This window comes from Anolis sagrei, chromosome 1, assembly GCF_037176765.1.
Source record: "Anolis sagrei isolate rAnoSag1 chromosome 1, rAnoSag1.mat, whole genome shotgun sequence".
Lineage (NCBI taxonomy): Eukaryota > Metazoa > Chordata > Lepidosauria > Squamata > Dactyloidae > Anolis > Anolis sagrei.
The window spans coordinates 130,443,619-130,458,103 of record NC_090021.1 but is presented as its reverse complement, the minus strand read 5'-3'; the positions used below and the strand labels follow the sequence as shown (position 1 = coordinate 130,458,103).

The following is a 14,485-nucleotide window of genomic DNA, read 5'->3' as shown; positions in this document are numbered from 1 at the left end:
ATGGCTTCAAACTACAGGAAAAAAGATTCCACCTGAACATGAAGAATTTCCTGAGAGCTGTTCAGCAGTGGAACTCTCTGCCCCAGAGTGTGGTGGAAGCTCCGTCTTTGGAGGCTTTTAAACATAGGCTGGATGGCCATCTGCTGGGAGTGCTTTGAATGGGATTATCCTGCTTCTTGGCAGGGGGTTGGACTGGATGGCCCATGAGGTCTCTTCCAACTCTATGATACTACCGTATGATTCTATTCTATACTTCTAAGATACCTGTTCTCCAGATTGGGTCACACATCAACATGACAAAGAAAGACAGTCTAATATCTCAATGGGGTGAAGTTATTGCTAGAATGTCATTGGGGGTTGTTTCCTTCCCTACCTCCCACAGCACTGAAATCAACCATGCAGAGCAAGGCGTAAAGCAAAAATACTGAGATGAGAGACTATTGGGATGGAAAACCTGCTTTCCCTCAGGTGCCAGATAGTCTGCCACTCACAGTCAGAGACTGTGTAGCATGTCCTGTGCATCTGCATCCTGGGGGTTGAGACTATTCAAAGCTCGTCTTCCACATGCTATGCGCCCCCAGGGCATTTTACTAGTATTTAAAGCAGGAGTGGGTGCATCCTGGCCTCCAAGTGCAGTGCCGCACTATTTCAGGCTCTAGAGTGGGCTGCAGTGTGTCATTTGATGCTTCTGGAAGTGAAGATGCATCTTTGCTGAGCATGTGTTATATTTTGCGGGCTCGGTGTAGAATCTCTGGACCTGACGTAGCAAAAGGAGCTTCTTTCCTCCCAAAAAACATAAATGTCCAACCAGATTATTCTCAGACATATTGGGGGACCCTACAAGGGCTGGGATGGACACAACACAGGCACAATTTCCTCCTTTGGTGAAATGGCTGGTTCCTCTAGCTCAGTGTTTCTCAACCTTTCTAATGCCGCAGCCCCTTAATACAAGTTCTTCATGTTGTGGTGACCCCCAACTACAAAATTATTTTCATTGCTACTTCATGACTGTAATTTTGCTATTGTTATGAATCGTAATGTAAATATCTGATATGCAGGATGTATTTTCATTCACTGGAGCAAATTTGGCACAAATACCCAATATGTCCAAATTTGAATACTGGTGGTGGTGTTGGGGGTTTGATTTTGTCATTTGGGAGGTGTAGTTGCTGGGATTTATAGTTCACCTACAACCAAAGAGCATTCTGTACCCCACCAATGATAGAATTGTGCCAAACTTCCCACACAGGACTACCATTACCAACGGAAAATACTAGAAGGGTTTGGTGCGCATTGACCTTGGGTTTTGGAGTTGTAGTTCACCTACCTCCAGAGAGTAGTGGGGACCCAAACAATGATGGATCTGGACCAAACTTGGCATGAACACTCAATATGTCCAATTGTGGAGTTTGGGGAAAATAGACCTTGACATTTCGGAGTTTAGTTGCTGGGATTTATAGTTCACCTACAATCAAAGAGCACTCTGAACCACCAACGATGGAATTGAACCAAACTTCCCACACAGAACCCCCATGACCAACGGAAAATACTGTGTTTTCTGATAGTCTTTGGAAATGGTCTGACACCACCTCGCCCCCCCCCCCCCAGGGGTCCCGACCCCCAGGTTGAGAAACTCTGCTCTAGCTCTTTCCTTGTACCCTGGTGCTGTTGGTTCCATGTATCTCAGTTTTCAACTGTGTAATGTTGGAGATTATAAAATTTCTGTTGCCCCAAGTGGCAACTGCAGCAGTATGTTGTGGGCTTTCACAATTCTTTACTGGCTGCAAATAGGGTGATACATATTACTGGGCTCTTACTCATACTTACTCCAACTACTAATCCTAACTACAGTAGATGCATTGAATCAGTGGTAACCTGCACAGTGGTTCTCAACCTGGGGTCCCCAGATGTTTTTGGCCTACAACTCCCAGAAATCCTAACAGCTGGTAAAGTAGCTGGGATTTCTGGGAGTTGTAGGCCGAAAACATCTGGGGACCCCAGGTTGAGAACCACTGTGCTAGAAGCTCCCAGTGGTGCAATGGGTTAAACCCTTGTGTTGGCTGGACTGGTGATCGAAAAGTCGGAGGTTTTAATCCAGAGAGTGGGGTGAGCTCCTGTCTGTCTGCTCCAGCTTCCCTTGTGGATGCAAGAGAGATGCCTCCCATGGAATTATACAACATCCAGGCATCCCCTGGGCAACGTCCTTGCAGACAGCCAATTATCTCACACTAGAAGCAACTTGCAGTTTCTCAAGTAGCTCCTGACACACACACAAATGGTAACCTGCTAAGTTAATACCTATGTCTATCATTTAGCAAGGAAAGCAAAACTGCCTGAACACTCATGCTCCCAAACTGCCAGGCCAAGTTTAAAATGGAAAAAAGTGAATGGGTATCTCGTGCAATATGAGTGTATCCATATGAGTGGAGCATGGCCATTATTAAGTCTAGTGTAGAGGATATACTGGACAGCAAATGGCTTCTGGCATATGTACTTGAATCTATTGAGTTCAAAGTTTGTTTTGCACCACCCTGTACTTAAAACAGGTATGTATGCGCACGTGTGCAGCTGCATGTGTGCGTCTCACTGCCTGACTTCTTGGATAATTGCCATTTGTTACAAAATGGATGACGACTGGCTGAGGTCACGATGACGAAGTCACAAAGCACCCGGGGTGTTTCTACCACACTCCTTTTACTCCCGACCTGCAGAACTGGTTTCTTCCTGGGAAAGGAACAGGCATGTTTAACATCTGAGACAACAAAGGTGGCTGGTCAGGACAGCAGGGAAAGTTATCCTTGTTATAAAGCCCTTATTTATTATTTATTTATTTATTATTTATTTATTACTGTGCTTGTATACCGCCGTTTCTCAGCCTAAATTGGCGACTCAACGCGGTTTACAACAGTACAACAACAACAATATTCAGTTTAAAACCATTAAAAACAACATACACAATAGACAATATTGGCCCGTCGATAATAATCCAGTGCATCTCTTAACTAAAATCATAATCCAATTTCATCGTCCATATAACAATCCTTTAGTCATCAGTTCATTGTATCGAATTAGCCAAATGCCTGTTTGAACATCCAGGTCTTAAGTCTTTTCCGAAACACCATCAGCGAGGGGGCTGATCTTACCTCCATGGGAAGGGCGTTCCAAAGCCGAGGGGCCACCACAGAAAAGGCCCTTTCTCTCGTCCCCGCCAGCCGCACCTGTGAAGCAGGCGGGATAGAGAGCAGGGCCTCCCCAGAAGATCTTAGGGTCCTGGTGGGCTGATAGGCCGAGATACGTTCGGATAGGTAGGTTGGGCCAGAACCGTTTAGGGCTTTAAAGGCCAACGCCAGCACTTTGAATTGAGCCCGGTAGCAGATCGGCAGCCAGTGGAGCTGGTGCAGCAGAGGAGTTGTGTGCTCCCTGCGCTCCGCTCCTGTTAGTATCATGGCTGCCGCCCGTTGGACTAATTGGAGCTTCCGGGCCATCTTCAAAGGCAACCCCACGTAGAGAGCGTTGCAGTAATCAAGACGGGATGTAACCAGAGCGTGGACTACCGTGGCCAAGTCAGACTTCCCAAGGTACAGTCGCAGTTGGCGCACGAGTTTTAACTGTGCGAATGCTCCCCTGGTCACCGCCGAAACCTGGGGTTCCAGGCTCAGCAATGAATCCAGGATCACACCCAAACTGCGAACCTGCGTCTTCAGGGGGAGTGCGACCCCGTCCAACACAGGCTGTAACCCTATACCCTGTTCGGCCTTGCGACTGACCAGGAGTACCTCTGTCTTGTCTGGATTCAATTTCAATTTGTTCGCCCCCATCCAGACCGTCACAGCAGCCAAGCACCGGTTCAGGACCTCGACAGCCTCCTTAGTAGCAGGTGGAAAGGAGTGACAGAGTTGGACATCATCTGCGTACAGATGGCATCGCACTCCGAAACTCCGGATGATCTCACCCAGCGGCTTCATGTAGATGTTAAACAACATGGGAGACAGTATTGAACCCTGAGGAACCCCGCAAGACAAAGGTTGTGGGGTTGAACAGGAGTCTCCCAATAACACCTTCTGAGACCGACCCTCGAGGAATGAGCGGAGCCACTGCAGAACAGTACCTCCAAGACCCATCCCCGCGAGGCGTCCCAGAAGGATACCATGGTCGACGGTATCGAAGGCCGCTGAGAGGTCCAGCAGCACCAACAGGGACACACTCCCCCTGTCGAGCTCCCAGCGCAGATCATCCACTAAGGCGACCAAGGCTGTCTCAGTACCATGTCCCGGCCTAAAGCCAGACTGTGCCGGATCCAGATAATCCGTGTCTACCAAGAATGCCTGGAGTTGTGAGGCCACCACACGTTCCAGGACTTTGCCCAAGAAGGGGAGATTGGAGACAGGCCGATAGTTGACGAATTGAGTGGGATCCAGTGATGGTTTCTTCAACAGCGGTTTTATCACAGCTTGCTTTAAGCTGGCTGGAATTTTGCCTTCCCGAAGGGAGGCATTAACCACCACCTTCACCCACTCGGCCAATCCCCCTCTGGCCTCCTTCAGAAGCCAGGATGGGCAGGGGTCTAGGATGCATGTGGTAGCTCTCATTCCTCCAAGCACCTTGTCCACATCCTCGGATTGAACCAATTATGCTGGTAGAAGACATCAATCGGATTCCAGCAAATTCATGATGAAATACATGAAGGAAGAGTATGTAGGAAAGACAACATCCACCACCGAGAAGGCCTTCTCTCTCATCCCCACCAACCGTGCTTGTGACAGAGGTGGGCCTCCCCGGAGGATCTTAGAGTTTGCGCTGGTTCATAGAAGGAGATGTGATCGCGAAGATAGGTGGGGCCCAAACCTATCCTTTGGACTTCCCGGAATCCCATGCTCAGTGGTAAGGGAGATGTAGTACAAAACATCTGAGGGTCAAAGCTTTTGTATATTTGATGTATTATTATATTTTATTATTATTATATTTATTTATACCCCGCAGGAGACTCAAAGTAGATGGTAGCAACTGAATAAAACCTGAGACCTGGGCACAAGAAGGAAATTGTCTCCGAATGGGCTGTTTATTCTCCCTTTCTTAGTTTGCAGGTCACTATTTAGGGAGATGGTTTAGGATGCTGATGTAGGGTGACAGCTGACCAGTTAACATAAAGAAAAGGTAAAATCAGTTATCTTGGGAAGTCTGACTTGGCCACGGTAGTCCACACTCTGGTTACATCCTGTATAGACTACTGCAACGCGCTCTACGTGTCCTGCTCTCGATCCCGCCTTCCTCGCAGATGCGTTTGGCGGGGACGAGACAGGGCCTTCCCAGTGGTGGCCTCTCGGCTATGGAACTCCCTTCCCAGGGATATAAGATCAGCTCCCTCCCTTCTAAAATGGTTAAGACCTGGGTCTTCGAGCTAGCTTTTACTACTGGAGCATAATTAGATGAAAATGAATATATGGAACGACCAACGACATAATTGGACAATGATTTTAGTAAGGAGATGCTGAGGATCATGTTTTTATAGACATTATTGTTTCTTTTACATTACATTTTAAATGTTGAATTGTTTTTATAATTGTTTTAACTATATTTTGATAATTGTTATGGCATCGAATCGCTGCCGACTGTGAACCGCCAGTCAGGGGCAGCTCTATTTCTAGGAAACCAGACAACTGTCTTAAGCAGCAGATACAATAGGTGGCAATTGTAGCCCCTGCTTCCAAGAGGACAGAGCAAGGTGTGCCACATGGGCTCTTCTTACATCTCCTGAATTATCTTTCTTCACATCATAATACAGAATGCTGGGCCATGGTCACCAGTATGATATGGGAATCTAATTAGGGAATCTACATGGACCAAGGATGAAGAGGAAATACTATGTTACTTTTTCATCAGTCCTGAGCCATGTGTCCTAGACATAACTTTGCACCTCTAACTGCATGGCTATGAATGGAAGGAATTTTCTATCTGGGTTTTTTCCTGAGCTCTATTTAGGAACAGGGGAGTTTGATCTGGCTTCCTAAAATGATAATAGAAGTGTCCTTGGAAGGGAAGACAATACCCACCTTCCTGCAAGACTTGTCTGGCTGGGGATCAAAACATCCAGTCCATACCACATGAATCTGGACCTTGCTCGGGTAGAGCAGAGCTCAGAAAAGCTAGGTTTTCTTTTTCCAGCAAAGGATAGTTTGAGGATTCTGGGACTGGAGTTCAAAAAATGTGAGTTTCTCAATCTCTGGGTCAATTATGTGATTACACCCCTGCTAATTCATTTGATCAATCAGAGAGAGAAAATCTACAACAACCAATAAATCAATGTTTTAAAGCCATATACATTTTAATATGCAGATTGGTATCCTGTGGCTGAACAGGCCCATATTTCTCAGGAAGAGAAGCCACTCTCTTCCTGTAGGCACTCCAGTCCAAAACAAGAACTGTGGCCCATTGAGGAACACCTTTTAAGACGTTGAGAACAAAACTGTTGTTTCTTTTGTTTTATAAAGTGTATGAAATCAGCTAAACTCCTAAACATCTGTGCGTGTTGGTTTTGGAGGTCTCTCCTTGTCACACACATATAACTTGTGGCTGGTCAAATACTGTTGCAGAGTCCCATGGATGCCATTTTTTGGTGTCAACTTGTTAACAGAAGAAAGATCCCACCAGTCTATCTGCCAGCAATATCAGCCCCTCTTGCTCGGTGTGACTTTCCTTTCTTTGTCCAATTTTCTGAGAAAAACTGCCACGTAAATATATTCTGCTGCATAGGGTCAAGGTGGTACTGCCTGGCCTGGTTTCAGCGGCAGTATTCCTGCTCTATTGATGCCATCAGCTCCTCTTCAGAGTAATCATAAGTGATTTTGGTTGTTCTGTCAGGATTCTTGAGTGGGACCCTGATAATGAATAGAGGGAAAAAGCAGAATCAGCACAAAACACTATGAGCAAGTAGCTGCCCTGCTTCCCATTTCTCATTTATCTCCAAATTTCTTTGTAATATATTGGCTATATCACTTTTCAGTTGATAAGAGCAGAAGGAACAATGGAAGTGAAATGTGTGCATTCATATATGCCCTCTGGAGCATGTTGGGGATTGCTTAAAAAACTTACTCTTTTAGATGAGTATTGCCAGAAAGCTGTCTAGTGGTAGGTTCTGGGAGTTCCCAAAGTCTGATATTGGATACACAGTATGATGGCCCATATATCTGTGGGGTATATGTTCCAAGACCCCTGCTTTTTTTTATAGCTCTACTTGGGTTAGAAGCATGCTATAGAGGACCGAGTGAGACCCCCAACAGTTCATGGATGACTGGGTTGTTGTAGGGTTTTTTGAGCTGTATGGCCATGTTCCAGAAGCATTCTCTCCTGACGTTTCACCTGCATCTATGGCAGGCATCCTCAGAGGTTGAGGATGCCTGCCATAGATGCGGGCAAAATGTCAGGAGAGAATGCTTCTGGAACATGGCCATACAGCTCAAAAAACCCTACAACAACCCAGTAATTCAGGCCATGAAAGTGTTCGACAATACAGTTCATGGATGATTTTTTTAGTGTTAATCCAGCTCAAGGGGAACCACAATTAGCTCTAGAGCAGTGGTTCTCAACCTGTGAGTCCCCAGATGTTTTGGTCTTCAACTCCCAGAAATCCTAACAGCTGGTAAACTGGCTGAGATGTAGGCCAACACCTGGGGACCCACAGGTTGAAAACTACTGCTTTAGAGCTTCCGGGAAGCTTAAAAGTGACCCCTGTGTTTTTTTTAGTTGTGGACAGCTGGATCAGGTTTAATTGAGTGTCCAAACACCAAAAATACATGTTTCTGCTGCCAGAAGCAGCTCCTTGGAAGAGTCCTGTTGGAGATGTTGCTTCTGATGGTCACATAGTTGGATGTCTAATAATAATAATAATAATAATAATAATAATAATAATAGCCGATACATCACTCACTCAGTCCTAGACGCTTGGGAAGTGTCCAATGTGTGATCTTATACAAAAGACAGCACCGTAATCTTGTTTGCTGTGAACTAACCTTGTTGTGTATCTAATAATAATAATAATAATAATAATAATAATAATAATAGCCGATGCATCACTAACTCAGTCCTAGACACTTGGGAAATGCCCAGCGTGTGATCTTATACAAAAGCCAGCATAGTAATCTTGTTTGCTGTGAACTAACCTTGTTGTGTATCTAATAATAATAATAATAATAATAATAATAATAATAATAATTCTTACCTGCCTCTCCTCAAGTATTGGGAGTGCATGGGTGGGTAACAACATAATTAAAATACATAAGTAAAGACATACAACCAATAAAACACATATATTAAACACATAAACATAACATTAAAACAGATTTAAATCATTTATATAAGTAAAATGGTAATTTAAATGCATAGCTTAAAATTTATTGGGTAGGCCTGTCGGAAGAGATGGGTTTTTAGTTGTGTTTTACATTCTGACCATTTGTGTAGCTGTCGAAGCTCTTCTGGCAGGTCATTCCACAGTCTTGGAGCGGCTGAAGAAAAGTTCATCTGAAGTCAGCAAGGCTCTGCCAGAAGCTGCTTTGACCAGTGAAATGGTGGCTATGAGGCCCCTTCTACACTGTCCTTATATCCCAGGATCTGATCACAGGTTATCAGCTGTGAACTGGATTATATGAGTCTCCATTGCCAGATATTCTGGGATAATCATTAATATGGGATCAGATCCTGGGATATAAGGCAGTGTAGGAGGAGCCTGCACTGTTGGCCCACCTGGACATCTGAACTTCCAAAGGCCTCTGAGAATGTCTTCTGCTGCTCCTGGGGCAGCTTCAGAATACATTGCTAGATTATTTCAGTAGTTGTAAATGCAGCCTACACTAAGCAACCTTTGAAAACCTGGACATGAAGGTACCTCCTGCAAAGAGGAAAATAAAGAGAATAGCCCACTGCTGAAGTTATTAGTCTGAATTAAGGTGTCTGAATTAAGGTTACTTACTGGTTGGCAAAGATGCTGCTCCCTGGGCTAGATCTTGCTGGAGAGATCTGGAAAGCAAGTGTACATGACATCACTAAATACACTTCCTATGATGAAACATAACCGGACATTGTTAGTAAAATGTAGAACTACATCGTAATTTCATGTACTGAACTTCAGTAACTACAAGCATATATTTTAATTATGGAGCGATGGATGCAGATACTCCTCCAATGGTACATTTAAGTACTAGAATCTAGAAATCTGGTGCAATTGGTAGTTCAGTTTATTTAGTTAGATAAATAACTAAATGTGGTTTGGGATCACTGTTTGTTTTTCTCTCTCTCTTAGACAAGTGCATTACATAGCAGTTGCCCTTGCTGTGCATCTTTAAGTCATTTCCGACTTATGGCGACTCTCAGGCAAACCTGTCACAAGGTTTTCTTAATTGATACAAAGGGGGAAAACTATTTGCCATGACCTTCCTCTGAGGCTGAGAGAATGTGACTTACCCAGCATCACTCAGTGGATTTTCATGGCTGAGGGGAGAACCAAAGTCTCATATTAAGAATAATAGGCCAACACTCAAATCACTATGCTATGCTGGTAGAGGAAGTTTAAACCTTCGGTCCAACCATCTCTCTCAAATCTGCTTTCTCATCCAAGACAAGTAAACTACAGGAGCTTAATAATGGAAGAAAGCTATCCACTTTTTGTTCACGCGATGAAGGTTATGAAAAAAATCCAACTTTAATTAAGCGTCTGAACCAATTCAACATAGTTTGTGGCAGCCACAAAACAACATTTCTGGAGAGAAACAACTACTTTCCAAATAAGTACCACATAATTAAACAGGAAATAACACTTTCAAACCAGGAACAGAACAATTTTCAATTTTTGTTACATAGTGTTATAACAGTGTCCTCTCTCTGTCTCTCATTTTACTATAACACTTATCCTCCTGTTTTGTGCTAATCTTCACTCTCCGTCATAGGGAAGAGAGACCCAATACAAGATCTGTGTCAGCCTACATAGGTGTTATCTCTGGTGCATGCTATCAATTGGAAATTTTATTCAGATGGAAATTTAAAAGCAGATTTCTTAGACGCAACCATCAGCTGAACACAGCAACCACAAGGTGGCACTTTTTACAAAGATTTCGTTAACCCACAACTACATAGTCTTCAATGCAGTAGAACAGAGCTCCAGTAAACATTTGCATTTGCAAGAAAATCCACCCAGATGTCTCTCTTGCTGTTTACTTGTGGATAAGTTGACATCCCTGCCAATAAGGGACATCTGCTAGTCCTATAAAGGAAAAGCTTTCCAGCCCTTCAAATAAGGGGCATTCCTTCTCTTAAGCTCCCAAATAAGGACTATCCAGGAATAGCCCTATCAGTCACAGGCTCTCCTGCCCCAAATAGGGACATCCCTTCTAATAAAATACACCTATCAGTCTGTGATCCTAAAATCAGGGACATCTCTTCCAATAAGGGACACCGGATAGCCTTGGGGCCCTTCCACACAGCCATATAGCCCAGAATATCAAGACTATATCTGCTTTGAACTGGGTTATGAGTCCACACTGCCATATATCTCAGTTCAAAGCAGATCATGTGGGATTTTATTTAGCTGCGTGGAAGGGGGCTTGGAAGATAAAAGTTTTCCAACCCCCAAATGAGAGATATCCCTCCCATTAAGGGGCACCTGTCAGTCCTACAAGGGAAAAGTTTTCCAAATGTTCAAATAAAGGGCTTTTCTGGAAACATTGGAAAGAAAAGTGTAGAAACAAAAAGTCTCAGAAATCTTTCCTTAAGGTCTGCGTTATATAGTTTGAATGCCACATCATAGTAGTTAACATGGCCCCGCAACTCACATATTATATCCTTTTATGGTCCTATTTCCCCCCTTCTTTTTCTCCTTTTTGTACTTTTCTTAAAAATTACACTGATTTTTTTTAAAAGGTTAATGACACTAGCCAACACACATTTTTGGTGCTTCCGATGCTAGACCTATTTTTGGGTCTATCTGACCTGCCAATTCCAAAAAATGGCACCTGCTTTCCCCTGACAGCTTCAGTTTTTGAGATACACAGCATATTAGTAATAACAACAACAACATAGGAGCCCCCCGGGTGGCACCTTGGGTTAAGCCAGGGGTCCTCAAACTTTTTAAACAGAGGGCCAGGTCACAGTCCCTCAAACTGTTGGAGGGCTGGATTATAATTTGAAAACAACATGAATGAATTCCTATGCACACTGCACATATCTTTTTTTGTAGTGCAAAAAACACTTTAAAACAATACAATAATTAAAAGGAAGAACAATTTCAACAAATATAAAATTATTAGTATTTCAGTGGGAAGTGTGGACCTGCTTTTGGCTGATGAGGTAGGATTGTTGTTGTTGTGTGCTTTCAAGTAGTTTCAGACTTAGGTTGACCCTGAGCAAGGGCCAGGTAAATGACCTTGGAGGCCACATCTGGCCCCTGGGCCATAGTTTGAGGACCCCTGGGTTAAGCCCTTGTGCCAGCAGGACAACTGACCAATAGGTCAGCGGTTTGAATCCTACATTCAGAGAGCACTGTGGACTCAAACAATGATGGATCTGGACTAAACTTGGCACAAATATTCAATGTGCCCAAATGTGAACACTGGTGGAGTTTGAGGAAAATAGACCTTAACATTTGGGAGTTGTAGTTGCTGGGATTTATAGTTCACCTGCAATCAAAGAGCATACTGAACCCCACCAATGATACAATTGGGCCAAACTTCCCACACAGAACCCCCGTGACCAACAGAAAATGCTTCCAAAAAGGAAGAGAAGGACAGGCAGAAAGATCTTCGGCCTCCTCTGCTAAAGGGGAGAATGGGGGACAATGCCTGGCTTGAGAGCAGTACTTGTGAAAAAGATCTTGGAGTCCTCGTGGACAAGTTAAACATGAGCCAACAATGTGATGTGGCAGCAAAAAAGCCAATGGGATTTTGGCCTGCATCAAGAGGCACATAGTGTCTAGATCTAGGGAAGTATTCTGCTTTGGTTAGACCACACATGGAATACTGTGTCCAATTCTGGACACCACAATTCAAGAGAGATTTTGACAAGCTGGAATGTGTCCAGAGGAGGGTGACTAAAATGATCAAGAGTCTGGAAAACAAGCCTTATGAGGAGTGGCTTAAGGAGCTGGGCATGTTTAGCCTGAAGAAGAGAAGGCTGAGAGGAGATATGATAGCCATGTATAAATATGTGAGAGGAAGCCACGGGGAGGAGGAAGCATGCTTGTTTTCCGCTTCCCTGGAGACTAGGATGCGAAATAATGGATTCAAACTACAAGAGAGGAGATTCCATCTGAACATGAGGAAGAACTTCCTGACTGTGAGAGTCGTTCAGCAGTGGAACTCTCTGCCCCGGAGTGTGGTGGAGGCTCCTTCTTTGGAAACTTTTAAACAGAGACTGGATGGCCATCTGTCAGGGGTGATTTGAATGCAATATTCCTGCTTCTTGGCAGGGGGTTGGACTGGATGGCCCATGAGGTCTCTTCCAACTCTTTGAATCTATGATTCTATGATTCTAGGGGTTCCTAAGACTATCCGAAATATGTGTTTTCTGCTGGTGTTTGGCGACCCCTTTGACCCCCTTGTGACCCCAACCCCCAGGTTGAGATGCTGAGCTACCTATAGGGAGGGAGCAGCGTACTTACTGGGGGGTCCTGTCTGTGCTCTGGCGCGCCCCCTGGCGGGCGGGGGCAGGAAGCGTCTCCGGCGTCGAGGCGCAGAAGAGGCGAAGCTGGCCATGGGGTGGGGAGCGCCTCTTCCTCGCCGCTGCCCCATTCCTCCAGGATCTTCTCCAGGAGTGCCAAATCCGGATCAGGCGTCGGTGGGGAAAGGATCCGGACCGCGTCTTCCTCCTCCTCCTCCTCCTCCTCCTCCTCTTCTTCTACTTCTTCTTCTTCTTCCTCTTCCCCCTCGTCTTTAGCTGGGCTCTGCCCTCGGGGAGAGCCCCATGGCTGGCTGGCCTCCGAGCCCATGGCTGGCCAAGGCGCTGTTCAGTCGCGGTTCTGATTCCCAACTGAAGCCCAACTGCTGCAATAATGGATTCTCAGGAGCCCTTGGCTTCCTCCCAGGTCATCACAGGATTGAGGCACTGCTCCTCTTTCCCCGCTCAGTGCACACTCCAGTCTCGTGGATCCGCTTTCCCAACTCAGGCAGAAGAAAGAGGAATGCTGCTTGGGCCCGCTCCCTCTCTCTTCCCATCCAAGGAATTTGGCCTGGAAAGCAACCCAATGGGTGTAGCCTCCTCCTCCTCCTTCCTTTCTCCCTCCTGGTCTCACAAACCGCTCTTGGATCAATATTGTTCAGCCGACTTGGGGGGAGAAAAAGGAAAGGAAAGGCCCAAAGGCAATGGTCATATCTGTGCTGGTGGAGTAGGAACCCCGACAAAATAAATAAGAAGGCTTCTTCTAGTATGTGGTTTGGCTTCCTGCTCCAACTTTGAGTCCTAGAAGAAGCCTTATTATTTATTTTGTTGGGGCGCAGCCCAGAAAAGAGCTTGATCTGCTCATTTTCCTCTCTACACTTGGGCGGCTCAACCCATTACACAAAGTAAGCATTTGCAGTATAGTTGATTTTGCCCAGGGGCGCTCTTGAGGCGCTCTTGGGGGAAAATAGACCTTGACATATGTAGTTACTGGGATGTATAGTTCACCTACAATCAAAGAGCATTCTGAACTCCACCAATGATGGAATTGAACCAAATATGGCACACAGAACTCCCACAACAAACAGAAAATATATATCAGTGATTGGTTGGGGGGGGTGTGTGTGTGTGTGTGCCAAAATACTGTTTGCTTACCATTGAAAATTACCTAGGGCCATCTCTACCACATCAGTGTTTCTCAGCCTTCCTAATGCTGTGGCCCCTTAATACAGTCCCTCATGTTGCGGTGACCCCCAACCATAAAATTATTTTCCTTGCTACTTTGTAACTGTAATGCTGCTTCTGTTATGAATTGTAATGTAAATATCAGATATGCAGGATGTATTTTCATTCACTGGACCAAATTTGGCACAAGTACCCAATATGCCCAAATTTGAATACTAGTGTGGTTGGACTGGATTGATTTCATCATTTGAGTACAGGATGTATTTTCATTCACTGGACCTAATTTGGTACAAATGCTTGATACATCCCTTATTCACAACTGCCATTGCGGAATGTGCGTAACGCTCGGAGCTTCCGTACCCAGCAATCATACTATCATCCTGTCTAGTTGTGCCCAACTCTGGGGATTGGTGTTCATCTCTATTTCTAAGCTGAAGAGCCAGCGTTGTCCATAGACACCTCCAAGGTCATGTGGCTGGCATGACTGCATGGAGCGCTACTACCTTCCCGCTGGAGCAGTACCTATTGGTCTACTCCAGTGGTTTTCAACCTGTGGGTCCCCAGATGTTTTGACCTTCAACTCTCAGAAATCCTAACAGCTGGTAAACTGGCTGAGATTTCTGGGAGTTGTAGGCCAAAACACCTGGGGACCCACGGGTTGAAA

The 14,485-nt window shown here is 45.0% G+C and overlaps 1 protein-coding gene across 1 annotated transcript; it reads right to left on the bottom strand.

Moving 5' to 3' along the window:
• Positions 1 to 6,297: 6,297 nt before the first annotated feature.
• CYS1 (cystin 1) lies at positions 6,298 to 13,021 on the bottom strand. The gene is made up of 3 exons (XM_060787677.2): positions 12,641 to 13,021; positions 8,963 to 9,009; positions 6,298 to 6,875 (listed from the first exon to the last, which is right to left on the bottom strand). Exons 1-3 carry the CDS (start codon positions 12,965 to 12,967, stop codon positions 6,779 to 6,781), a joined length of 471 nt encoding a protein of 156 aa, XP_060643660.2. The 5' UTR covers positions 12,968 to 13,021; the 3' UTR covers positions 6,298 to 6,778.
• Positions 13,022 to 14,485: the final 1,464 nt, after the last annotated feature.